The sequence below is a fragment of the Staurois parvus genome, unplaced genomic scaffold (assembly GCF_062004578.1).
Source record: "Staurois parvus isolate SC_StPar_1 unplaced genomic scaffold, SC_StPar_1.0 ptg000282l, whole genome shotgun sequence".
Classification (NCBI taxonomy): domain Eukaryota; kingdom Metazoa; phylum Chordata; class Amphibia; order Anura; family Ranidae; genus Staurois; species Staurois parvus.
The window spans coordinates 9527501-9554327 of NW_028318078.1; the positions used below are offsets into that span (position 1 = coordinate 9527501).

At 39.6% G+C, this 26827-nt stretch overlaps 1 protein-coding gene across 1 annotated transcript in view; it reads right to left on the minus strand.

The window, feature by feature from the left end:
* The window catches only part of NISCH (nischarin), a 139240-nt gene that overhangs the window by 63503 nt on the left and 48910 nt on the right, over positions 1-26827 (minus strand). Inside the window, exons 6-12 of the mRNA XM_089681926.1 lie at positions 22251-22346; positions 17078-17173; positions 13183-13335; positions 13002-13070; positions 7464-7649; positions 4586-4714; positions 3472-3585 (exon numbers count right to left, since the gene is read on the minus strand). Of these exons, the coding sequence (XP_089538052.1) occupies positions 3472-3585; positions 4586-4714; positions 7464-7649; positions 13002-13070; positions 13183-13335; positions 17078-17173; positions 22251-22346 (843 nt within the window). The remainder of the gene's footprint in view (positions 1-3471; positions 3586-4585; positions 4715-7463; positions 7650-13001; positions 13071-13182; positions 13336-17077; positions 17174-22250; positions 22347-26827) is intronic.

Consider the following 26827-nt stretch of genomic DNA (forward strand, 5'->3'; position numbering starts at 1 on the left):
CCTGATAGCTACTCCAATAACACAATTTAAAAGTTGTGAACCTGTACTTTTAAAAGAAAAAGTCCTACCTAAAAGTAGACACCACAGATGCCGGTTATTAAAAAGATTTTTCCCTGACCCTCTCCAATTTGGTTTTACTTTGTTATTAACATCTGACTTTCCCTGATCTCATGGCTAAGCACCAAAAACTGCCATTTACCCATCACTGAGGAGTACTTATTGGACAGATAAATACTTCTTGATGTACTTTATTCAATAAATGTCAGAATGGCAGCTCTTTAAGCCTTGCATGAAATCAAATATTGTCAGATTATAGTAAAAAATAAAAATCAATGGGTGAGGGGCATAGAAAAGGCTAGTGAAAATGTTATCACCGATCTTGTGGTGTCTGCTCCAAGGCATTTTAAAATTGCTCACAAACAATAAGGAGCAAAACTGGAATACCCCAAACATGATCAGTCCAAACAAACCTAATATATCAAAACATATTCCATTTACACCACCATCGCAGATCTAAAACTGCACAATGTTTCAGGTCAAGTTATTTCTTCATTAGGTGCACACTGATACAGCCATCAAGTACAGCTCACAGCTGGGGATGCGGCATTGGACACACTTGGGAGTGAAGAACACCGGGGTACTGTCAGGGTCACTTGGAGGTGTAGATACAAATGTCAGGATTTCTTTACAGGCAATTGATAAGTTAAGTATAGTATACTATATATTGTAATTCGATCACTTTGCATGGTTTACAAATTTTTAAAAAGTGCAAATTACAGTTAATTTGCCAAAAATGTTGTACAGATAAGTTGAATTTCCTGCATGCATGTTATATTATTGACTTTTATGGTATTTTGTAAGTTAATTCACAAAAATGATCACAAAGGTTATCTCCTTAAATGCCCCAAGATTCTGACTGGCGACAAGGTGTTGAATGATAAGGTGTTGGTGATAAGTTATTGAAGAAAGTAGAAAATAAAGGTGGAAATAAAAAAATGTTTCATAAAATTTTAATTTCTGAAAAATTGAGACTTTTAGTGGTTGCATTTTATATGTAAAACAACATTTCCAAACTTACACAGAATTAAAAAAATGTGAATTGATAATTTTGTTGAGAACATTCTTATAAAATGAAATACAAATTTAGTTAAAATAAATCATGCAGCTTGGTGAACTGACTCTATTTCCTTTCCCTGCAATGGAAGGGCAAATAAAATACAAAGCTTACAGCCTTTGTATACCATGATGTATCAGAACTAACAGTAGAGATACTTCTTTATCTCCACTACACAGATTCAAACCTACTCTAAAAATTTGAATGTGATGAGTGGATGTAAAAAAACAAAACAAAGAACAAACAAACCAAAAAAAAACAACAACTAGATCTTAGCACTGAAATTGTGATACATCATGCTCTAGGTGTTGTTGCCTACTCCCCCACTATATTACCATGCGTGACAGCTCATGTTATAGAGGACAGAACTGTAAATGTTCACTTTAGGGTCACATTTCTTTCCAATTTGGGCCTACTCTGGCATGACAAGTGGAGAATTGGCAACACACAGTATTTAAAATACATAGCTTCTCTGCTTCTGGCACTTAGAGGCCTGGCATAGAAAGGCTAGAAATTTTTTCCAAACCTATAAAAAAAGTTATACCGTGTAGCCACTTTTAAAAGAAACAAATAATCAAGTCTTCAAAAAAAGAAGACAGACAACCTCTGCCATTAGAAACAGGTTCAGCTTATTTGCATTAGTTAGGTTATTACAACACAAATTCCTGGCAGATAATTTACAATTCTATAAAATGTTTGTACAAACCAAACTATTCTACCGGATTACAGTAATTTGTATAAATAGGCGTGACTCTTTCATTCCATATATGTAAATTGAAAAAAATATTTAAAGGACCATTAAACCTAAATTTATTTTTTCTCTTTTAATAATGTACATAGTTATAACTTGTGGTCAATTAATTCCCAAGGATATTTAAATTGCATTTAAAAGATGTTTAAGACATGACTGTCCTAAAGAAGTGAATGTACAGTAATTTTAACTGTATTGCTATTTGCTGTATAGCTAAATGTAGCCTACTGTTTAATGTTACCAGACATTTGAAGTTAGTTAAGATCTGATAAGAGAATAGAAGCCCAAAGATGCATTAACTTTTTTATATTCAACCAGTGGGTTGAGTGAAAAAAAAAAAAACTGACTCGATTTTCCCAGCCATCCACTCCATGTGGATGGGGGAATCCTCCCTACTGAGCCATTGTATTCTGACAGCAGGGAGATTTTTTGGTACTGTTCCAGACTTTTAAATCCCTACACTTTAAAGAGGTCTTGCTTGTGCTTCCACTCCTCTGTTTTTTCCCCAAACTTTAGAGGGAATCATGGAACTAATATTTTTAGAAAAAGGTATCTACCATGGCAGGCTACATATTTTTCATGTGAGTGCAGGTTTCCTTGAATTTGTCTAAATGAAAATCCAAAAAGGAGGGAGAGAACCCCCCATAAGGCCACCCAAGTGGGTTGGCTTGACAGGCCAGGTTTAGAGATGTTGCTTCTGGAATCTCTGTAAAAATAAAAAGTTAGTGGGTTATTTAACACTGTGACATCTCTCACAGGGGTGGACAAATATATACAGGAGTCACTGGATCTAAGATGCCAATACAATACCACCAGTGGGTAGAACAGTATATATACACACTGCACAGTATATGCAATCATATAGGATTGCCTTTGACAAGCACAAATTATACATTCTAGATTCTGTTGATCATGAGATCACTGAACCAATGCTTTCAAATGTATACACCCACTGCTCCATAAACTTAAAACACTTTTTCTAATAAAATTATTAAACAAGCAAATGCTAGTTGGCTGTTTTACAAATTCGCTATCTTCAATACGTTCTGACCTGGAACAATTATGCAGATCAGGAAAGTCGAACCCTTATCTGCAGAAGCATTACAAGTCCGTGACCCATACTCGCGCACCAAAATAAGAGATCAATATGGTGGTCAAGTCACTAGCAGTTCCAGGAGTGCAATGGCAAATTCCATATTTCTATCATGAGAGGTTTTCTTTAAAAGCCAAGGAAAATTAATTTCTATTGAATCTTGAAAAAGTCGCAAGTCACCTGTAATTTGCTGCATTACTCCTAGCATGTGTTCAGCTCTGAACACAAGGCTGAAATATAAGTATTAAATAAACTATATAAAGTGTTCCAATTGTGCATGTTTTTACTATACTAAAATATTACATCTCCTACTGCTAATACATAGCAGAGGAGCAAAAAAAAAAACAAAAAAAAAAAAAACCAGCAGAATCTTCTGACACTAAAGAAAGATATTAGTAGCCAAATCAGTTTTTAGTCCACGTACAAAATTACATTTCCATAACTAGAAATATATAAAAAGTCTAGGAATTTTGAAAATCAATAGTTTTAGAAAATGGACGTCCTTTGTTATACCTTTTTATCAGTATTATTCAGTTTACTTTTTGCTTCCTTTGCTTTCTGGATTGCTTTCAGCACTTCTACTGTGTCCAGTTCTTTTTCTGTTGTAGCAGTATTGTCCAAACAAACCTGAATAAAAAAGTGATAAAATATTTCAAATTAATTTTTGCAAGGCAAGCATAGCATCCCAGGTCTTGAGTGTTCACAGTTTACTGTCTTATGCATCTGTAAATGATGTAGTCAAAAACCCCATTACCACTACAAGCGGTTTTGAATTTCAGCAATAGCATGGCAGACCATTCTATTGAAAGTCTTTATGTTAAATGGTGGGGATTACCCTGCTCAGAACACAAATCAACAGATACCCAGGTAACTTTGCCTGCATTATGCAACTCTGGCCATCCAAAATCAAATAGGCACAGCAGCTCTACATAATCCAACAACCTCAGAGATATTACACTGCTGAAAATAATGTTGATCAGCAGGGTCCAAATGGGTCAATCCCCATCATTCCACATTAGAAAGGGTTTTCAAGTTTCAAGCTGAAAGCAGAAAGAAACAAAATGGTATACAATTAGCATCGGACACCTAATTTTAACAGGTGACAACAAAAGGGAATCGAACAGGAATTTAAAAATGTATAAAAACTCTAGCAATTAACTTTTTTCCTCCTTCTTGGTCTCTTAAATATACAACTGAAAGTGTTTTGATATAATTGCACAAAACATATCTGTCGATCCTGCCAGAAATGAAGTGCTGTTCTGTGCACACTTCCAGTGTTAGCTCAATATGTATTTTCGGCCCTGCCCAGTCCAGCTCACCCATTCCCCAACATCCACACATAAAGATATGGTGAGGAGAGAGGGAGATGTTCCTAACACATTTTCTGTTCTAGGGCGACAATGCTCCTCCTTTATGTGTACAGTACAGTGAGGGAGCGTTGTCATGCTACGACAGGATGTGTGTTATTGGCAAGATCATCTGGTGAAAATAAAGGAAAACAAAAGTCTGAAAAATGAAAATTAATATAGCCATTACATCTAAACACTGGTAAGCTGCAAAAGACCTATTGTCATCCAAACTGTATGTAGGGAAAAATAACCTATTCAGATTTTCAGAAAAACTTTACCTCTGCAGCTCTGTCCCCAAACTGTGCAAGAACTTTTGTTCTGTAATCAGGGATAATTATCACAGGGTTGTCGATCAGAATCATAGTTTCCAAGCATGGAAGATTCCCAATATTTTTTATTTCATCAACCTGCATATAAAAAAAAAGCAAAATATAACACAGATTTGCCAGGCCTGGAAACATAACATAAGGAATCACTTCTTGAAGTAAAGCCACCGAATCATATTCTCCAAAGAAATCTCAGTATAGGCATATGTAAGAAATCTTGTTAGCAGATAAAGGTGGGATGGTCTTTAGAGTGTCAATTGCTCAACTAATTAAGAGGAGAATTTATGGCTTAGGTTTATTGGAAAAATAACCACACACATGCTCCAAAGAATTTTCATAACATTTTCGGTCAGTAACATCATGTATCAGCAGCTAATAATAATAGCAGTTAATAACTTATTTCTCAACTGTGTTCTGCAGTGCTAGATCAGGTTTTCCATTGTGAGCAACGGTAGAGAAGAGCTAGTCTTATGCGATGTGCTTATCAAGCATCTCCAGCACTGAACAGGGCAAACACCAGGAAGGAAGAGAAACTCAGACTTTGTCTGCAGCGATTTAATTTTTTACAATCCCTCTCATGGAAAATACTCTACAGTGCCGTAAAAAAGTATTCATACCCCTTGAAATTTTCCATATTTTGTCATGTTACAACCAAAAACATAAAAGGTATTTTATGTGATAGATCAACACAAAGTGGCACAAAATTTTGAAGTGGAAGGAAAATGATAAATGGTTTTCAAAATATTTTACAAATAAATGTGAAAAGTGTGGTGTGCATTTCTATTCAGCCCCCTGAGTCAATACTTTGTAGGACGACCTTTCACTGCAATTACAGCTGCAAGTCTTTTTGGGTATGTCTCTACCAGCTTTGCACATCTAGAGAGTGAAATGTTTGGCCATTCTTCTTTGCAAAATAGCTCAGGCTCTGTCAGATTGGATGGAAAGCGTCTGTGAAGAGCAATTTTCAGGTCTTGCCACAGATTCTCAATTGGATTTAGGTCTGGATTTTGACTGGGCCATTCTAACACATGAATATGCTTTGATGTAAACCATTCCATTGTAGCTCTGGCTGTATGTTTAGGGTCGTTGTCCTGCTGGAAGGTGAACCTCCGCCCCAGTCTCAAGTCTTTTGCAGACTCAATAGGCTTTCCTCAGAGGTCGTGCTACTCCATGTGCTGGCATCCATCTTAGGTGACCTAAGATGGATGCCAGCACATGGAGCAGCACGACCTCTGAGGAAAGCCTATTGAATCTTCTTCTTACCACCCTGAGGGTTCCCACCATCACTACCCACCTAGAGGGAGGATTCATTCCAGGTGTCCCTGACCAGACCAATCATCCAGAGGGAGGACCACTTCCCCTATTCCAGACCAGATCCTGAAGGAAGCTTCTGTGGATTTTTGTTCAATGCACATTTTTATTGTGCATCTGGTGAGTGCACAATCCCCCTATATTACTTGGAACAACACCACGGTTTTATAAGAAAAGCACTTTATAAGACTCTAATGAAAACACTGAACTATTTTTTTCTTGCCTTGACTTATTGCATGTGATATTATGCGTTTAGACATTTTGATTCTTAGTCTTGTTTTAACTGACATGTGCTATTGTGCGTTTAGATATTTTGACTTCTAGTCTTGCTTTGACCTACATCATACCCATAGCGCTGCACTATTTTTTTATGAAGTTTTATTAGGGTTTTCACTTGGTTACCTTGAGTGTCCAGCAGCTTACCCTCCAAGAGCACTCACTTTTATACCATTTTTTACATTTATGTTATTAGTTGTAACATTACAAAATATGGAAAATTTTAAGGTGTATGAATACTTTTTCAAGGCACTGTAATTTTAACCGCTTGCCGACCACCCTATAGCATTTCTACTGCTACAAGGCAGCCGCTCTGCAGAATCACGGATATATTCACAATTCTCCATTTCGGGGAAGGGCACGCGCACCCTCCTACACAAAGCAAAGCAGGAAGCTAAAAACCAGCACATTCCCTAGTAAAACTCCACACAGTACATAATAATATAATTCCCTAATACACAGTTAACCCTTTGATCGCCCCTGATGTTAACCCCTTCCTGCCCAGCGTGATTAGTACAGTGAAAGTGCTTTTTATTAGCAATGATCACTGTATTAGTATCACTGTAGATGTCAGTGGCAGTTAGTTCTCATCAGTGTCAGTTAGTGTCAAAATGGCCACTGTACTATCACAATCTCGCTATAAGTTGCTGATCACTGCCATTACTAGTATATATAAAAACAAAAAAAATTCCAGTATATAGAACATTGTTTGTAGAAGCTATAATTTTCACACAAACCAATTCATATACACTCATTGGGATATTTTTTTTCTTTTTCTTTTAAGACATGTAGCTGAATACATTCTGGCCTAAAATTATTACGAAATTTTATTTTCTTTATTGGATATGTGTTATAGCAAAAAGTAAAAAAAAAAATGTTTTTGTACATTTTCAGTCTCTCTTCATTTATAGCGCATAAAATAGACCCAGTGGCAATCAAATACCACCAAAAGAAAGCCATTTGTGTGAAAAAAAAAATTATATAAATTTAATTTGTGTACAGTGTTGCATGACTGCGGAACTGTTAAAGTAGTACAGCACTGTATAGCAAAAAAAAAAATAGCCTGGTCATGAAGGGGGGTAAATCTTCCGAGAGGCAAGCAGTAATTTTGTTAGACCTCTATTTTAATGCGGTTAACAATAAATACTAAAAATGGTTTGCAAACCAAACAATAGATTGTCTTGACTGAAAAAACTTAAAATGCTTATGAGGTTAGAAATGATTAAGCAGAAAATGTGCCTACCTGTGAGATCTTGTTGTTGCTTAAATCCAGGTTGACCAGGGAATATAATTTATTGAGCCCTTTGAGACTTTCTAGCAGGTTTCCAGCTAAATTTAGTGTTTTTATATTTCCAATCTTTGAGTGAATGCCTTCCAGCCCAGAGAGTTTGTTGTACGACAGATCCAAGTGAATCAGGTTATACAAGTACTATAAAAAGTGAAGTTAACATTTTTTTTTAATGCTAAAAACTCTTAATCAATTAATACACAGTAAACAAAGTTATCTCAAAGAATAAAAGTAGAAAAATGTACACTTTTGGGATTGGGCATATATTTTACATTTCCACTATTTAACCAGAACAGATCAGCATATGCCCATGACTACCTCTATTTATATTCCACAGCGCGGGAAGGGGATAAACAGAGTGCAGCATCTCAAGTAGGAAGGAGGGTAAAACCTAGTACGCATAGGCTGAATATTGGCTGGTTCAACAGAAACAGGCTGACATTCGGCCCATGTGTACAGCAGCCTATCCGGCTTCTGTAGAACAGGCATGCTAGAAAAACACCTACCAATCGGCAAACGATCAGCGCTCTCAGCGAATGGCTGCGAACGCTGACCGGTGTGTTCTTTTGTGGGGAAGGGGAGGGGTTTGGACAGTCCCCCAGTCATAACACAATAGCTCAGCGAGGCTATCACTGCAGTAACATCACATAGTTAGTACAAAGACCTCCTCGTGAGCTACTCGGTTTTTTTTGTTCAGCCCGCTGAACTGAACGAAAGAAATCCCATAGTGTGTGCCAAGGGAGCAACTCTGGCTATGAAATTCCAGACTGAGTTAATGCCCGTTGTTTACAAAGTTTGGTATGGGAGAGATTGTTTGAAAAGCACATGTAATTAGTTTGTGATCTGTGGTTTGGGCACAAGTTCACTTGACATGAGCTGACACAGTTGCCTAATCTGTCCATTTTAAACTTTATGTCCAGCATATACCTGGCGGCTAACTGCTCTTAGAGGAATGATTGAATAGACAGGTTAGAAAATCTACTCCGAATAGCTGCTGCCCTCCTAACATAAGCAGCAATGAAAAACTGCCCACACCTCTTTTTCCCCTTTAATGACATAATCATCAGCATAACTGTTAATGCAGTAGATTTCCAAAAGTGGTATCTTAGCTTGGTCAGATGGTGCCTGGAGACTTTAATGTCTGGTCTCAAACTCAGCAACACAGGCATAGGGGTTTAACCCTTTGAGGACCGTAAGGTTTTGGAACGCCAAAAGAATCAATTTTTTTGTTTTTAAAGTTCGTACACTTCAGTTGCTGTAACTAAGCCATTTCATGAAATAATTGGCAAAAAGCTAGATCCACTTGTTTGTTGATAAGAACTAATATTTTGACTCAAAAAAAAAAAAAAAAAAAGTTTTAAGTTCTTAATCAGATGATACACGCAATTACAAACATGGGACAAATACGTCCCTTGGTCCTCAAAGGGTTAACCCTGAAGCTGCAGCTGAGTACAAGTCCCAGACAGGCAGTCCATCCAATAGCGCATATGCTAAAAAAACTGCCAGTTGATGACCTATCAAATATTTTATTATGTGTACACCTAAAAATAGATAGAAAACAGTACTTTCAGTACATTAGATATTACAGTAGTAGCTATCTGCCTCAGATCCTACAAAGGTTTCATGCAAGAGGATCCCACAAAAAAACTATAGTTGCATTGTTTGTGGTTAAGCAAACACGGGCCGAACATCGGGTGGTATCGGCTGGTTCAATAAAAACAATCTGACATTCAACCCGTGTAAGGCGACCAGGCCGGCTTCTGCCTAAGCAGCAAGACCAAAAAAGGTCTGCCGATTGGCATCCGATCAGCCGGCGTGTTCTGGCGGGGGGCGTCCCCCTGTCAGAACATAATAACTTACAGGGGTAGATTGCTGTACTAACATCTGTTAGTACAGCGGCTCCTCCTCTCTGCAGTATTTTTTCCGTTCAGTCCGCTGGGTTGAATTAAAAAAAAAAACTGCTAATGTGTACCAGGTGAAAAAACAGTTAAAGAAACTACCATTGATGAAAATTAGGGGAGTGGAGAATGCTGCATTTGCAAACTCATGTTATAGAGATGCAAATTAAGTTCGATTTGTTCCATGTTCACCCTCAGAGGTCAATATAGGGCAGAGATAGATGCTTTCATAGACACAATTCTCTTTGGGAAAAGAATCAGTTAGTCATTTATTCACATTACCAAGACTAGCAATATTAGGCAAGACTGCATGTTTAGAATAAATAATTCAAGGCCAATTACTTTAAAAGGCTAAGTTCACTTTTAGGAACAGGTTTCACCCGTATTTGGGGTGTAACATGTTCCTACTGCACCCGCTTCCCACCTCCAAAGTCTGCCCCTTCCACCTGCAACAGCGTGCATGGATTTCTCACCCCTGCAGCTGCTGTCAAATTTAAATCAGTGCAGCTGTGTGGGGTCCACCGCACATTCATGTCATTTATAGAGATTGTAAATGAGTAAGTCCCGTCTGCAACCCCATGATAGACAGACTTGTAGTTCTCAGTGGACCAAGAGTGTGGTAATCAGTGTACTCGCAGTCCAATGACACTGCCTCCAGCTCAGTAACTGAATGCCTTTACAGAGGTATGAGCAGAGAGCTAGAAGTGTATGCAAGGCCTGACACTGTACATTGCAATCCACTAACTGCGAGTTCACTGCTCGTGGAAAAAAATAATAAATGCATTTTTTTCTGCAAAAACATGTGCATTTATTTTTTTTAACCATTTCAATACCGTGCAATTTTACACCTTCCTGCCCAGGCCATTTTTCAGGTTTCAGCGCTCTCACACTTTGAATGACAATTGCGCGGTCATACAACATTGTACCCAAACTAAAATTTTATCATTTTCTTCACACAACTAGAGCTTTCTTTTGGTGCTATTTAATCACCGCTGGGGTTTTTATTTTTTGCTAAATTAACCGTTTCAATACCGTGCAATTTTACACCTTCCTGCCCAGGCCATTTTTCAGGTTTCAGCGCTCTCACACTTTGAATGACAATTGCGCAGTCATACAACATTGTACCCAAACTAAAATTTTATCATTTTCTTCACACAACTAGAGCTTTCTTTTGGTGGTATTTAATCACCGCTGGGGTTTTTATTTTTTGCTAAATTAACAAAAAAAGACCAAAAATTTTGAAAAAAAAACACATTTTTCTTTGTTTCTGTTATAAAAGTTTACAAATAAATAATTGTTCTTCATAAATTTAGGACGAGATGTATTCTGCTACATGTCTTTGGTGAAAATAACCCAAATTAGGATGTATTATTTAGTTTGTAGGAAAGTTATAGAGTTCACAAACTATGGTATAGATCTGAATATTGATCAATCCTGAAGTACTGACAGCCAATCTAATTTCTTGAGGTCCAAGAATGTCAGAATAGTACAGATATCCCCAAATGACCCCTTTTTGCTGAGTAGACAGTCGGACGTACTTCATAAGAGGCATGGCGAGTTTTTTGAAGTTGTATTTTTTTGTCATAATTTTTCCGAAAATGAAAAAATGAAAAATATTATTTTCACTATTTTTTTTTTTACATACTGTCACCAGTGCAGTACAGCGTCATCATATAACTGGCATGGCGGTGAACAGGGACACTGACTGGTGACAGTATGAAAAAAAAAAAAAATTATATTTTTTTTTAATTTTTTTTTATTTTTTTATTATATTTAATTTTTTATTACATTTTTTTTTATTTTTTTTAAGATTTTTTTTCATATTTTACTATGACCAAAATAGTACAATGTTACCATAGTAACATTGTACTACTTTGGGGAAATGATCAGTATTTTTTTTTTTTTTTTTACACAATTTGCTTATAGCAAAGAATTACTTTGCTATAAGCAAGCATTTAGCTGAATGAAATCGATTCATTCAGCTTTTTTTTTTTTTTTTTTTTTTTGTGCTTAGCTGTGATTTGGTCACAGCTAATCACATGACATGTGCATGTGATTAGCTATGACCATTCACAGCTAGGCACTAGTATACAATGGATGGCATCATGAATGAAGCCATCCATTGTATACAACTGGCATGTGACCTGCTGTGATTGGTCGCGGCAGGTCACATGGTACCGGCAACGGGAGCCGGTACTCGGATCTGTCATCGGCCGTGTCCGAGGTGCACGGGCGGTGACAGATCCCGCTGCTGCGCCGCTCTGCAATAGCGCAAACGGCGCATGTGCGGGAGCACGCCAAATGGCGTGGACCCGGAAAGCTGCAGCGCTTTTCAAGCCGCCAAACGGCTATTGGCCGGGCGGCTAATGGTTAACAAAAAAAGACCAAAAATTTTGAAAAAAAAACACATTTTCTTTGTTTCTGTTATAAAAGTTTACAAATAAATAATTGTTCTTCATAAATTTAGGCCGAGATGTATTCTGCTACATGTCTTTGGTGAAAATAACCCAAATTAGGATGTATTATTTAGTTTGTAGGAAAGTTATAGAGTTCACAAACTATGGTATAGATCTGATTATTGATCAATCCTGAAGTACTGACAGCCAATCTAATTTCTTGAGGTCCAAGAATGTCAGAATAGTACAGATATCCCCAAATGACCCCTTTTTGCAGAGTAGACAGTCCGACGTACTTCATAAGAGGCATGGCGAGTTTTTTGAAGTTGTATTTTTTTGTCATAATTTTTCGGAAAATGAAAAAATTAAAAAAATTATTTTCACTATTTTTTTTATTTACATACTGTCACCAGTGCAGTACAGCGTCGTCATATAACTGGCATGGCGGTGAACAGGGACACTGACTGGTGACAGTATGAAAAAAAAAAATATATATATATTTTTTAAAAATTTTTTATTAGATTTAATTTTTTATTACATTTTTTTTAAGATTTTTTTTTCATATTTTACTATGACCAAAGTAGTACAATGTTACCATAGTAACATTGTACTACTTTGGGGAAGTGATTATTTTTTTTTTTTTTTAACACAATTTGCTTATAGCAAAGAATTACTTTGCTATAAGCAAGCATTTACCTGAATGAAATCGATTAATTCAGGTTTTTTTTTTTTTTTTTTTTGTGCTTAGCTGTGATTTGGTCACAGCTAATCACTTGACATGTGCATGTGATTAGCTGTGACCATTCACAGCTAGGCACTAGTATACAATGGATGGCATCATGAATGAAGCCATCCATTGTATACAACTGTCATGTGACCTGCTGTGATTGGTCACAGCAGGTCACATGGTACCAGCAACGTGAGGCGGTACTCGGATCTGTCATCGGTCGTGTCCGAGGTGCACGGCCGGTGACAGATCGCACTGCTGCGCCGCTCTGTATTAGCGCAAACGGCGCATGTGCGGGAGCACGCCAAATGGCGTGCACCCGGAATGCAGGGACACATTTGAAGCCGCCAAACGGCCATTGGCCGGGTGGGTAATGGTTAAAGTTGAACTTAGCCTTTAAACATACAGGTAGTAAAAATGTAAAACGTCTACAGTTTATCTTTTAATATAACAAGAGTAAAAGACCACTTACCTGCAGATTTTCTATGGAGGATATCTTGTTACGATTCAAGGCCAGAAACTCTATTTGTGGAGCAATTTTCTGTAAACAAAGTGCACAGGAAAAAACATGTAATAATACATGTCAAGTCAATCTGGAAAAAGGCAAATTCATTATTTGAACCTCTTTTTCGAAAATGAATGTAGCCTCTTACCACAGAATCATCAATACAAGAAATCTGATTGTGGCTCATATCCACAGTGGTCAGCGTACTCCATTTCGGCACTACAGCTGTTATAGGACAGTCAGATGTTGCACCTTCTGCCTCCCAATGATCGAATTCAAGAGCCTCAGGCACCAGAATATCCTAGAAACAAAGAAAACTTCAACTTCCAATGACAATCATTTATGTTTTAATTTGGTAAATGTCAAAGTGAAACTCTGGGTAAACAGCCACATTTCTAGATGAAATGAAAATTTCTGTTTCTTGGCAGGACACATTTAAATCAATTTGTGTTTGGATTTACTGTTTTTGTATTTCAATGGTTTGTATTAACTTTTTAAATGTTTTAACAAATGTAGGGGCTATCAATGGCACATAAAAAATAAGGAGACCAATACTATAACACCAACAGTGCAGAAGGCGCGCCCACACAGGGGCTATCAATGGCACATAAAATATGAAAAGTTACATAACACCAACAGAAACTCAAGCCAAAAGGTAAACATCTACCACCTCACAAAAATCAAGCAAAAATAAAGAGGAAAAAAGAATAAAGAAAGAAGAAGAAAACAAGACCAGAAGCAGGGGTCTGGAACGCCAATACCGAACAGCATCATAAACTAGACTAGCCAGAGGGTTCGTGGGAAAAGCATATATCAACCACGGCTCCCATATTTTCAAAAATTTCCATTGGGAGTTATGGCGGATACACGACATCTGTTCATTGAGCATCAGAGCGGTCATACGGTTCCGCACCTCCTGAAGAGGGACAGATGTACTTTTCCAGGTCTGAGCAATTGTTCTAGTTGCCGACAAGAACAAATAGGAAGCCAACCTCTGCTGGTGAGCCAACAGGCCCGGTATGGGACAATGAAGCAAAGCATACCGAGCTTCCTGGCATATGGAGAGATGGAACAAGGTGTAAAAAAGGCCAAATACACGAGCCCAAAAATGAATCGATCTCGGGCATGACCACCATATATGCAACATATCTCCACAACCCCGGAAGCAGCGTTCATTATAGGCAGAGTTCGCCTGGGCTATACGAGCCGGGACCCAATACCAATGGAACAGTACTTTGTATGCCGCCTCCAGCGTGGCTGTATTAAATTAACATTTAGCTATAAACGACCAGGACTTATTCCAGTCCTGCAGAGCCACGACCGCCCTCAAGTCGCGCTCCCACTATTCAGCGCCTATTCAAAGATGCATAAAGTAGGGAAACAACACCTGAGGCACCCGGACACTGTTGGCAAAGCTGTTCAAAGGCAGATTTCTGATATGGAAATGTGGAAGTGCCACGCAGTAAGGTCAGCCAATGCTGCAATTGAAGGTAAGGAAAAAATTCTGCCTGAGGGACATCCAGTGATTCCCAAAGAGAGTTCCAGGTGGGGAAGGACCGAAAAGTCAAAAAGTGTCGCACCTGCAAAAAATCATTAGCCACCCACCAAGAGAATGCCCCTGGTTGATCTAAATCCGGCGGGAAAAGAGGATCATTGATAATTGGGAGCAAAAGGTAGAAAGGGTGACATCAAGCCACTGGAGTAGCGTACCGAATCCCACACTTGTAGGCCATGGAGCATAATAGGATTCAATGTAATCAGGCGAAGGGCAGGGGGGAACCATAAAAGCGTTGATGTCGCAATGGGGACACAGTTAGGTAGTTCCAAAAGGACCCAAAGAGGAACATCAAAGGAAGCGTGCAATATAGACAGTGGGACAATCTGGCTCGCATGGTAATACTTAGCTACATTAGGCACTCCAAGACCTCCCTGCAGTCTATGGACAAAAAGCATATTTCTGGAGACTCTCGGGCATCTGTCAGCCCAGATAAATTGCATAATCCTTGCCTGAATCAACCCAGAGGAAGTTATGGATTTACGGTTTTAGCCATCAATAAATATTTCTGTATAGCTGCGATTTATGCACATTTTCCAAACTGCACAGCCAGGCCGCTGAGACAAGTGTCACAATAATATATTTACACCACTTAAGGTAAGTGACTCATCACAGACTCCACAGCTATATTACTAGATCCTGGTCCAGCTCATTGCTCTCCAGCAAATCATTCAGAAAAAGGAGGGAAAAAAAAAAAAAAAAAATCACCACACTCTGAGCTGCCATATTTTTTCTTGTTTATTAGACAGCAGTCAGGAGCATCACTGACATGTTTCCAGCCAAAAATTACGCTTTTCAAACAATAAAACATGCCAGAGGTAATACTTCAATTCCTAATCAAAATATTCAACTTTTCTGTTCAGCAGTTCAGCTTCTTGTGTCACCCCCCTCCCCATCTCCTTATTGGACAGTAAATTATCATCACTTTCCTAAGAGAGGGCAGCTGACCCAGAAAGCAGTGACGCTAAGCTAGAATGTTGAGGGATGAGCTCCTCAAAGTGAGCATCACAAGAATGGCTAAACAAAATATACACTGAATTAAATTCTGCACAATTTAGGCAAGCTTTAAAAAACAATTCTTCACTGTTCAATCATTATTAAAGCGAAAAAAAACCCACACATGACAGGTAGGTGTAGCCACCATAGAACAATGCATGTAAACCAGTGGAAATGGTTACTGGGCTTATAGCTCCTCAAGGACGGGGACTGGGTGAAGCTCTGGCTCTTGGGTACTTGTCATTTGTGCCACAGCTAGAAGGTGCTTGCATTGTTACTATGTACATTATTTCCATATGTGGTGATCATTTATCATTGTAATATGTCAAAAATGTAAATTACGATTGAGGCCCAGTGAAGTTTAGCTATGTCACTAATATGTGTTATAAAACCGTTATGTAGACAGATTGTTAAATGGTCCTTTCAGATGCTATATGCTACTCATGCTTATTATATAGTGAGGGGAGCCCACAAATATTGGGTGCATTAAGATGAATGCTCATCTTACTAAAGTTTGCATACCAACCGTGAAATCGTCAGCGATTAGCTGAGATAAAAAAAATGGGAGAAGGCCAAATTACTACTACTCAGGTGCAGGGTTGCCTACGTGACAGGGCCTGATCTCTCCCCCCCCCCCCCCCCCCCCCGTAAATATCAAATTATATTGTCACTTAAATGCCACAACCACAATACCACACTTTGCAGCCATGGCGGAAGTGATACTTATTCAAGTGAACAACGCTGCTCTGCAAGCGGCAAAGCTTACAGATGCAGTCCACACTAACACTAGTGAAGGGTTAAAGCAGGTGGTGGTAGTTTACTATTCTTCAGTGATGGACACAGAAACGATCGGTACTGATTGCCCACTGTGTTTATTCAGGAAAGGAAGGGCTGGTAAATATGAAAAATTTAGCGGCCCCCACTCTCCATCCTGAAACATCAACCCTGTGTGCCTTCAGCAGCTGCTGGAGCGAGAAGAGAGGAGGGAAGCCAGCAGCACTGAAGGGAGGGGGGCCACACAAAAGGTGGAAGGGGGCGAAGATTCTAGAACTGATCAGTGTAGCAAGAGTGAGAAAGACAGCAGCACTGCAGGGGGATCCACAAAAGTTAAACAGCCCCCTAGCTCAGCAAGTGCCCAGGCCCACCTGTTGAACTGATGGGGCCCGGGCCCAGGCCCAGTACTGGACAACTGGCTGTACTGTTTTATCAGCAGCCCTGCTCAGGTGTAGTATGTGGGTAACTCTGGATGGTAAGCAGGCCTGTGTTACTTAAAAAGAGACAAATAACTCTGCTATCTGAAATGTGGTTCTCAATACCACAGTCAGTAGGTTATAGCAGTGTCGCCAGTTTTTGTCTGATCCCTGACCTTTCTGTAGATTACAGGAAATTCATATACAAACCACATGGGAGGACCTTGACTGAAGATAATTCTTACTACAAGAAAGACAACTATATTCATTTTTTTTCAGAAACATAAAAAAATAAATGACACCTTCATTGATGATGCTGAAAACTGAACAGTCATAGTTTCCAGTGTTTTCTTGCAAGAGGTGAAGCCTTTGATAAGTCGTGCATCCGAATGACAGATCTGAAAAACAGATTATTAGCATGATAGTATGCTCTTGTTCAGTTTACTGAGAACAATGGTCCACTCAGACATTTCCTGAATACATAACTAATTATCTGTGCTGACTACTTAAAACAAAGTGCTGCTTAAGTGAATTCTGCTGACAGTCAGCTGCTTTGAACAGATATCACTGGAACATATTCACTATTCCTCAGCTCAGAGGCAAATATATGGAAGATATCCCAAGAGAAACAGGAAAACAAAAAAACTGACAAACAGAGAACTGAAAATATCACAAGGTTATTGAAAGTTTATCCAGCAGCTACCCATCAACACCTGTAACTACAGGAAACAATGATAGTGTCCCACTGCTTTTCTAATGTGATTTTGTATTTAGAAGTACTGTGAACAAAATGTGACCTCTGCTAGAACATGTTCCAAATGCACCTAAAATAAAAGTGAGGTGTCACCTACGCCTAGCATCTAGTTTAGAACAAAGGGTCGGTCTCTCCTATAACGTGCACCTCCTGAACAGCGATGCCTATAAAAACAGCATCTTCTGTATCAAGTATAAAAGACATACTATTCTATACAAAAGCACCTCCTCTACAGGGACTCTAATATAAACAGCACATCCTGCATCTAGTATAGGGGACAGCGATTATCCTATAACCAGATCCTCCTGTATGGAATATATAAGACAAGGACTTTGCCATATAGATCATTTCCTTTTTCTGGTGTATATAAGACATGGATGTCTAGTGCAGGAGGCAGGAACTCTACTATATCCAGTTCCATCTCTAAATAAAAAATTAAGAGGACTATGATATATGCAGTATCTAGCACAGACTGGTCCAGACAATAAGGGAGTACCACTGGACCTCTTGTATGGGTCCAGGAAGCAGGGGCAATCGGGTGTTGGCAGAACAGGGAAGATGACCAATGTGCAAGGGGGCGATTACAGGAACAATGTCCTGTGTGGCTCTTTGCAGCAGCTAAAAGCTGGTTTCTCTCCCTATCACTCCCGCCAACTTTCAGCTGCTGCAGAGAGACGCACATACAGGGCATTGTTCCTGTTATCGCCTCCCCTGCTGCATCGATCCCCCTCCCGGTCCTGCCCACATGCGATTCCTCCTGCTGTGTGCCCCCCCGTGTGTCCCTCTCCCGCCGGCTGCTGCGGGCACCGAGGAAGATCTTCAGAATGGAGAGTGGGAGAAGGGGCCAGTAAATATGTAATTTAGCAGCCATTTTTTTAGTGAGTGAACACAGTGAGTACCAATCACTCACTGTGTTCGTTCATAACTGAAGCATAGTAAACTGTTTACTATGCTTCAGTTTATGAACAAACAGAAGTTTCTGTCTCCTTTTCATTCATTTGCAGTGCAGCTGAGGCTGCAGATAAAGGAATTGAGGAATTTATCTCCAAAAGGTGAGATGTCAGGGTCTTGCGTAGACCCCTGATATTTCACCCAAACCCCCCCAAAACAGTATTGTAAAAAAAAAAAGGAAAAAATTATTTTAAAAAAAGTGTTGTAAAAAGTAGTTTTAAAACATTAGGGGCTCATTCACAAGGGTTCTCTGGCCCATACAGTATGACTGAGTGGTTTGTTTGTGCGGCTAGAGCCACCTGTTACTCTGAGGATGCAGCAGCAGTATGAACACAGCCGCAGGTCCTAATTTGATAGGTGTACAGGTGTAGGTGAGTGGCCTCAAATAGTCAGTGTTCGGGGCCATACACATGCATCCACACACCTGTCAAATTAGGACCCATGGCTGTGTTTGTACAGCTGCTGCATCCCCATAGCTGAACATAGACTGCCTGTGTACAGCAATACCCACATTTAATAAAGAAAAAAAATTAATTCATACTGTACAGGCCACAGGATCTATGTGAATCAGCCTCAAGACCTCAGTTACACACAAAGCCTTATCAATTAAAGCAATACAGTTTTATTTTAAATTTATCTGGAACTCTGTAAGTTATGTTATGTTTGTGTCCACTAACAATGATTTTAGTGTATTTTTTGTGGAAATCTTGTTTTCTTGAGGGGGGGGAGGCTAGGTAGGCTATAAGGGGCCCTGTGATTTCTAATAGCTGCCATGAGTACAGAACACATGGATTCTTTAATATCCATCACCTCTAGCAAATAGCATTGCAGTCGCTTTCCTAAACTCAGGACCTTTAAAGACCTAATAAAGAACAGCAACACTCTGACATCTAGCACCTCATGTCATACATGTCATGTCTTACATCTAGAGCCGGGATCTCCAAACTTTCCAAAGAAAGGGTGAGTTTGCTGTCCTTCAGACTTTAGGGGGCCGGCTGTGCCCAGTAAGAGTAAACAATGCCCAAGATTTGGTATCAGGGGAGAAATAGTTGGTGCCAGTGGAATAGTGCCCCACTGTTGGTATCAGTGGAAGGAAATGTGCTCCATCATTGGTGTCAGTGGAAGAAATAGTGCCCCTTTGTTGGTGTCTATGGCAGGAATTACGCTCCACTGTTGGTGTCAGTGGCAGGAATAATACCTCAAGGGCTGGATAAAAGGCAAACATTGGGCCGCAGTTTGGAGACCACAGATCTAGAGTGTAAGAAAAGACCTCTATATCCAGTATGCTCATTTCAGCATCTACAAGAATGTCTCGCCTGTTTTCTGCCCCTTTGTTGGCAACCCCAAATTTCAAATCAAAATGGCTAACCATCCCAAATACATCTGGCGAAATGTTGCAAATCAGTTTCCTTCACCCTAAACAAAAAAGGTAGAAAACCCATGAATTTCAGCTAAGAATGCATGTGCTTTTGTACAGCACAGCCTGTCAGCATACACTTCTCAAATGCAAATACAATATAAACTAAATTCTTATCTTTTGACAGATCAAATGACTTCAACACTAATATGAAATTGTAAAAACACATTGGACCATTTCAGATGTCCCAAAAGCAAATCCAAATGTTTACACATGCAATTCTAAAATTGATATTTTTCAAGGTAGGGAAACACTGTGTGACTATATATTATCCTAAACAGGCATACAAAATGCCTTCTACTAGCCAAAACAGCCAAACATGTCAAAAGGCAAAAGCAAACTAATATTGTACAAGCATATATTTTTGAACTTTCCATATGTTCAAGACCTTTGGAGGCACATTTATGATTTTTTTTTTTTTCCCAAAAAATGGACTATACCATAAAAATGCTAATCCATCACATTATGATTTTTAACAGGAAATGCCTCATATCACCCCTTTGTATTAGCTGGAATGCAGTCCTGGCACTCCCATTCCAGTGTCCTCTGCTGGCACAAAGGAGTAATGGCCACAGTCCTCATTACAGGTGGTTGTAGGCCTGGTTCACATCTACGTGGTTTCCCTGCAGCCCCATTTGCTTGGGCAAAGCAGCCTATTCATTTGAATAGGCTGCTGTACCCACTGAAAACACAGGGAAAAGGTCCCTGAACCTTAGCAGAAACAAAAGCCGCAGGGAAACTGCATAGTGCAGTGCAGTTCCCAGTGCAGAAAACCACGTTACAGTTTCAAATGCATGGGGGTGCTATTAGGATTAATGGTACCTGCATGCATCTCTTAAGCAGCGGCATGTTTTCTCTGCGGGTGCAGAAAGGCATGCAATTTAATTTCTTCCAGCAGCTCACACTAATGTGAACCTAGCCTTAGAGCCTGCTCATACCAGACCGCGGTGCAGGAAACCCATGTTCCATGTGCGTTTTAAGATCCACATTAAAAATGCAATGCAGTTGTGATCTGCAGCAGATGTCAACGTTAACTTAATGATTCCCCAAATACATGTCTCAAAGGCAGTGCATTTGCCTGCACCAGATTGCCTTCTGTTCTGTAACAAGCAGAGTGGATCACAAAAACAAAGAAAAGGTGCATGTGTTCTATTGTGTACTCCAAGATAAGAAATTTTACAGGTAACACAAAAATTCAATTTTCTTGATTGTACACAGAACACAAGCTGGTAATCCAGTCACAAATGGGACATCCCAGCTGATGGGTGGGCAACAGGAAAAAAGGGCAAACAGGACTAACCAAAGAAACTAAAATAGAACAAAACAGGCAACGTCCAACAGGTCTCAGGGCCACCTGAAGGACCTTATGGTTGAAGTTCACATCTGCCAAGGCCTGAAAGTCCACCAAGCAAAAAGTAACAAACATGTAAACAAAGCACTAAGACTCCTAGCAGCATGCGCCCTCACCAGAAATTGGGAAGCCTTGCCCCTGAGGCCTTAGTCTTGAATGATAAATTGCCTAATCCACCTAGTGACAGTGGAGTGAGCATTTGGCTGTCCTTGCGGGGTCTTTCACTTCCTAAATGAAATCCGACCACAAGAAAAGAACAAGCTTCTTTCAGAGGAAGCAAATGAGTCCATCACCTTAGGACACTTGCAAAAGACTCAAAGTATAACTAAAGGCAAAACGTTTTTTTTTGTTTTGGATGTATAGTGGAAGCATTAGAACACCTGGCTGGTTTTAATTGCTGTCTGTGCCCCATTAGGGAGATCCATGGTCTCTATCCTGTTCACCATTATCACCGAAAGTAAAAAACAAAAAAAAACAAAAACAAATTTTGGGTTGTCACCAAAATGAGACTACAGGGTAAAATTTCCAATGGGGACACTTGTTATGGTGACCTAGGGGTCCCCAAGAAATTTCCTCAATTTGCAAGAATTTCCTCTCACTTCCGATTTTGGCTTGGACAGGGAGTGAAGGGAAATTTCCTCAAGGTGGCAGTGATAGCATAAAAACATCACAGGGGTTATAACAATCCCTTTCTCCATTCAAGATTAAAAAATATGCCTTCAGTTTATTGAAGGCATGTATGTTCAAGAAATACTGACTAGAAGAGTTTTATGCTATGTATAATAAGTGACCGTTAGAATAGTATGTATAAGGGTTCATAAGCACTTATCTTGATAGCAGTGATACATCAATATACTGTATACCAAGTAAGAAGAAACTATGTAACGTTTAGAGTAGGTAGATTGCAGTTATTGTAATAGTGCCAGTCTTTCAATTAGGCAAAATATATGATCACAAAGTAAAACAACAATACTGCAAGAAGTCATTTGGTACGTTTCTTACCTCTACTTGACAAAGTGATTTAAATACAGATAGATCATATGATAGCAAGTGCTCCTGAATATTACTTGTTCCAACAGGACCTTTTGAACCACTGATCTGAAAAACCATGAAAAAAGAATTCTGTAATTAAACCAAGGCTTTCAGAATAAATAAATTGCAGAAGGTAACACACTTTCCACCACTAATAAATCTACATGAAAGGTTTCTATATTTTTCACACATCCTACTTGTACTTTTGATGACAAAACTGAAGTTTAATCTGTCAATATTTTGCCCCTTTCCCCCATTCATGAACAAGATAATGAAAAATATCAATAAATCCTGTTTATATAACATACCTTATTTTAGATCCAGTGATTTCAACACTTGGTCTATGTGCTTCTCTATGAAATGCAGGCATGGATGGTGGGAGAGGCCATTGGGGTTCTGTACATCCCAGAACACACAGCACCCAGTCTCAGTACTCCTCTAAAGGGTCCTCAGCCCAGATGCAAGCAGCTAGCTGCCTCTTGAGAGAAGTTATGCAAACACTGAAATGCCTTGGTGAATGGAAGTCTGTCTGGAGGGGTAGGATTTCAGAGGCAGAGTATACATACATGCAAACCGTCCTAGGTAATGCCCACATATGATGCTGAGCCTCCATGATTTAAAGAAATTAAGTCCTATGAATTAAAAGGGGTAGACAAAAGGACAGTAACGCACTAAGTCAGGGGTGGGCAACTGCAGCCCTCCAGCTGTTGGTGAACTACAAGTCCCATCATGTCTCTGCCTTTGGGAGTCATGCTTGTAACTGTCAGTTTTGCAATGCCTCATGGGACTTGTAGTTTTACAACAGCTGGAGAGCCACAGTTGCCCACCCCTGCACTAAGTGATGTTGGATGTTCTCCACCAGGAAACAAGGTGGGCTATGACTTGCTACAGATTCTAATCGCCTCCCCTGCTGCATCAATCCCCCTCCCAGTCCTGCCCACATGCGAGAAGAGAAACCAGAGTAAGCAATTTTAGTACAGGACAGGAGCCTGTACAATTTTGCAAGCCTGAAAGTAATGCTGGCGTTAAGCTTTAAGCTTCTTCAGCATACTTCAGTAGTAATATTTTGCATAACAACTTTGTTGTTTAAAATTTTAGAAGGCAACATTTTCTCAAGGTATTTTTGCAAATTTTTAGAACAACAAAAATAAGCACAAATTATATCTAGTTGTTTAATCTGGCTAAGGACTGGTTCACACCCCCTGTGTGATTCCTGTGCAACTGTGCAGTGTGATTTTAACACTGGATGACACCAAAAGTAGTGCATGAAAAAAATGCAATGGAAATATAGGGGGTGGGGTATATCAGTGGGGGACTGGAGAAAGACAAAGGATGGAAGAGATGGTACAGGAGCAGGACATGGGATGGCGGAAATGAGAATAGGAGGACATGGAATGGGGGAGATGGGACTGGAGGTGGAGGAAGAAATGGGATGGAGGAGGAAGAAATGGGATGCAGGAGATGTTTACATTACTTCATGTTAATATTTTTTTTAAAGAAGTTAATATTTATTTTTGTGACTTTATTCTGCATAAAATATTTAACAGTGTCATTTCAAGGGATAATTTAGGAGAGCATGTTTAGGGTCGAAAATACGGGCAGGGCAGGGCAGTGGTTGGGTACAGCAACTGGTGGCGAGTAACTGTTAAGGCCTGGCTAGTAGTTCAGGACTTGAAATTTTGAGCCCGGATATCGTGATATATAAAGTCTGATTCAGGCTTATAAGTACAAGTGGTGCCAACACTGGCAGGATAGCAGGTTTGTTGGGACAGGCCAAGGGTAAGGCAAGTGAACCACTAATGTTGGCAAAGGAAGTGATATGCTCCATGTTAGCTGTCATGGCATACTATTTTCAGGCAGTTCATGTTTCCCTTTTCATGGGTTAAAAAAAGAAAAAAAAAATCACTTTGCACACATTTTTCCTAACACAATAATATTACATCATCCCAAAGGGGTTGAATTACTAAAGGCAAATATACTGTGCGTTGCAAGTGCAGTTGCTCCAAAAACGTAGCAAATGAGATAAGGCTTCACTTTGCAAAGAATACCCAATCACATGCAAGAAAAATTAAAAAAAAAAACAACATTTTTGCTTGCACATGATTGGATGATAGAAATCAGCAGAGGTTTCCCTCAGATCTAGGGCAACTGTACTTGCAGTGCACAGACTATTTGCCTTTGGTAAATCAACACCATAGTCTTATCACTCAAACTTAACATCCAAAACATGTAATAAAACATAATGATTGATCAAAATTATTAAGCCATTTTATGCAATTTTTGTTTCTAATGAAAGTTGAACTCTAGGCAGATATAAAAGCCACATACAATGTATGCACAGTTCTTAGGCAAGTGAGTATAATGACAAAAACATAATTTTTATGCATATTGTCCACTCCGAGCTGTATAAACTTGGAATGTTTATTGGATTTAAGCTTACCAGGAGATATGTATTTGATCTCCTTAGGTCGCACCTCCCTCATTACACAAACACCCTATATCAAGGTGTGCATAATTATTAGGCAGCTTCTTTTCCTCAAGCAAAATGGGCCAAAAAAAGATTTAACCGACTGAAAAGTAAAAAACTTTAAAGTCTTTCAGAGGGAAGCAGCACTCTTGAAATTGCCAAGATGATCACAGGGCGTGATCACAGAACCAAACGTTTTGTTGCAAATAGTCAACAGGGTCGCAAGAAAGTGTTGAGAAACAAGATGCAAATTAACTGTCAAAGATTTGAGCAGAACTCAAACGTGAAGCTACCAGGAACCCATTATCCTCCAGTGCTGTCATATTCCAGAACTGCAACCTACCTGGAGTGCCCAGAAGTACAAGGTGTTCAATACTCAGAGACATGGCCAAGATAAGGAAGGCAGAAACCCGACCACTATTGAACAAGACACATAAGTTGAAGCAGATGGATGGGTCTGTGCCTTGATCAGTAACGGGCACAGACCTCAACTTCGACTCAGACGTCAGCAAGGTGGAGGTGGGGTACTGGTATGGTCTGGTTATATTAAACATGAGCTAGCTGGACCTTTTCAGGTTGAAGATGGACTAAAAATCAACTCCCAAACCTACTGCCAGTTTTTAGAAGACACTTTCTTCAAGAAGTGGTACAGGAAAAAATCTGCATCTTTCAAGAAGACCATGATATTTATAAAGGACAATGCTCAATTTCATACATCGAAGTACTCCACTGCATGGCTAGCCAGTAAAGGCCTTACAGATGAAAGAATAATGACATGGCACCCTTCCTCACCTGACCTAAACCCTATACAGAACTCGTAGGCCCTTCTTAAAAACGGGAGATTTACGATGAAGGAAAACTGTACACTACTCTGAACAGTGTCTGGAAGGCTGTGATTGCTGCTGAACAAAAGAGACCGACAGACTCCATGAATGGAAGGCTTAAGACTGTCTCTGAAAAGAAAGGTGGCTATATTGGTCACTGTTTTTTTTTATTATTTTAATGTCAGAAATGTGTATTTGTAAATTTTATGTTGTTTGTTTATTCTCACTTTAACTGCTTCTGCACCAACCTACTGTATAGCATAAATACTGCTACAGGGTGGCACGGGTACGCAAAATAACGTATATATACACGTGATTTTGCAGTTCCTGGTAGGGGGCGCGTGGACCATTTGCAGCCTCGGTTGTCGGTCACCAGGTCCCGGAAGGTGATTCCCCGCCGGTACCCAGGGATCTCCGAGGATTTCTGACGGGGGAGAGACCTGTATGTAAACAATACAGATCTCTCCCGTCAGCTCCTGCATACTGCTTTGTATGGCTCTGCATACCTACTACAACGAATCATACTAAGTAAGCATTATTACTGACATGGCAAAAGAAGTAGCATCATCCAATGTTAAACTCATATATAGCAGTGTAAGAACCATAGGTGCACAATAGCCAGTGTGAATCCTGCCCATTACCAGAACGAGTGGCCTTATAACCGGGGTAACCAAACATGGACCCCACAGTTTTTCAAATTTATAAATAGCAACCCCTGTGCTGGTAAATATATATCCTCCAGCTTTCAAACTGAAAGCCCGTACAAAGGCATTGGGCAGAAAGCTGGAGGGAGAGTGTGCAGGAGCCTGACACTGCATTGCAATGCTTTGCAAGCTCCTGTGTAAAATAAATAAATAAATACAAAAAAAGATCCACATTTATTTTTTTACTTAACCACCTGAGTCCCAGTGTCGTTTTAAAATGGCACTGGTAACACATGCTGTTTAAACACTCTCGCAACTGCTATACCGGCCAGGAGTGTGTGTACATTTATGAAGCCGACTGTTGGCTTTCACGTGGAAGTGATACAAGCAGCCGTAAAACCACCCAACCACTTCCACAACCGCCGAAACACAAGTTGCTAAAGGTGAACACAGCCTTTAATTTCTCATTACATGTGTTCTTTTGAATGCAAGCAAGCAAGTACTTAACCACTTGAGCTCCAGAGGATTTACCCCCCTTAATGACCAGGCCTCTTTTTGCTACTCGGCGCTGCACTAATTCAACTGATAATTGCGCGGTCATGCAATGCTGCA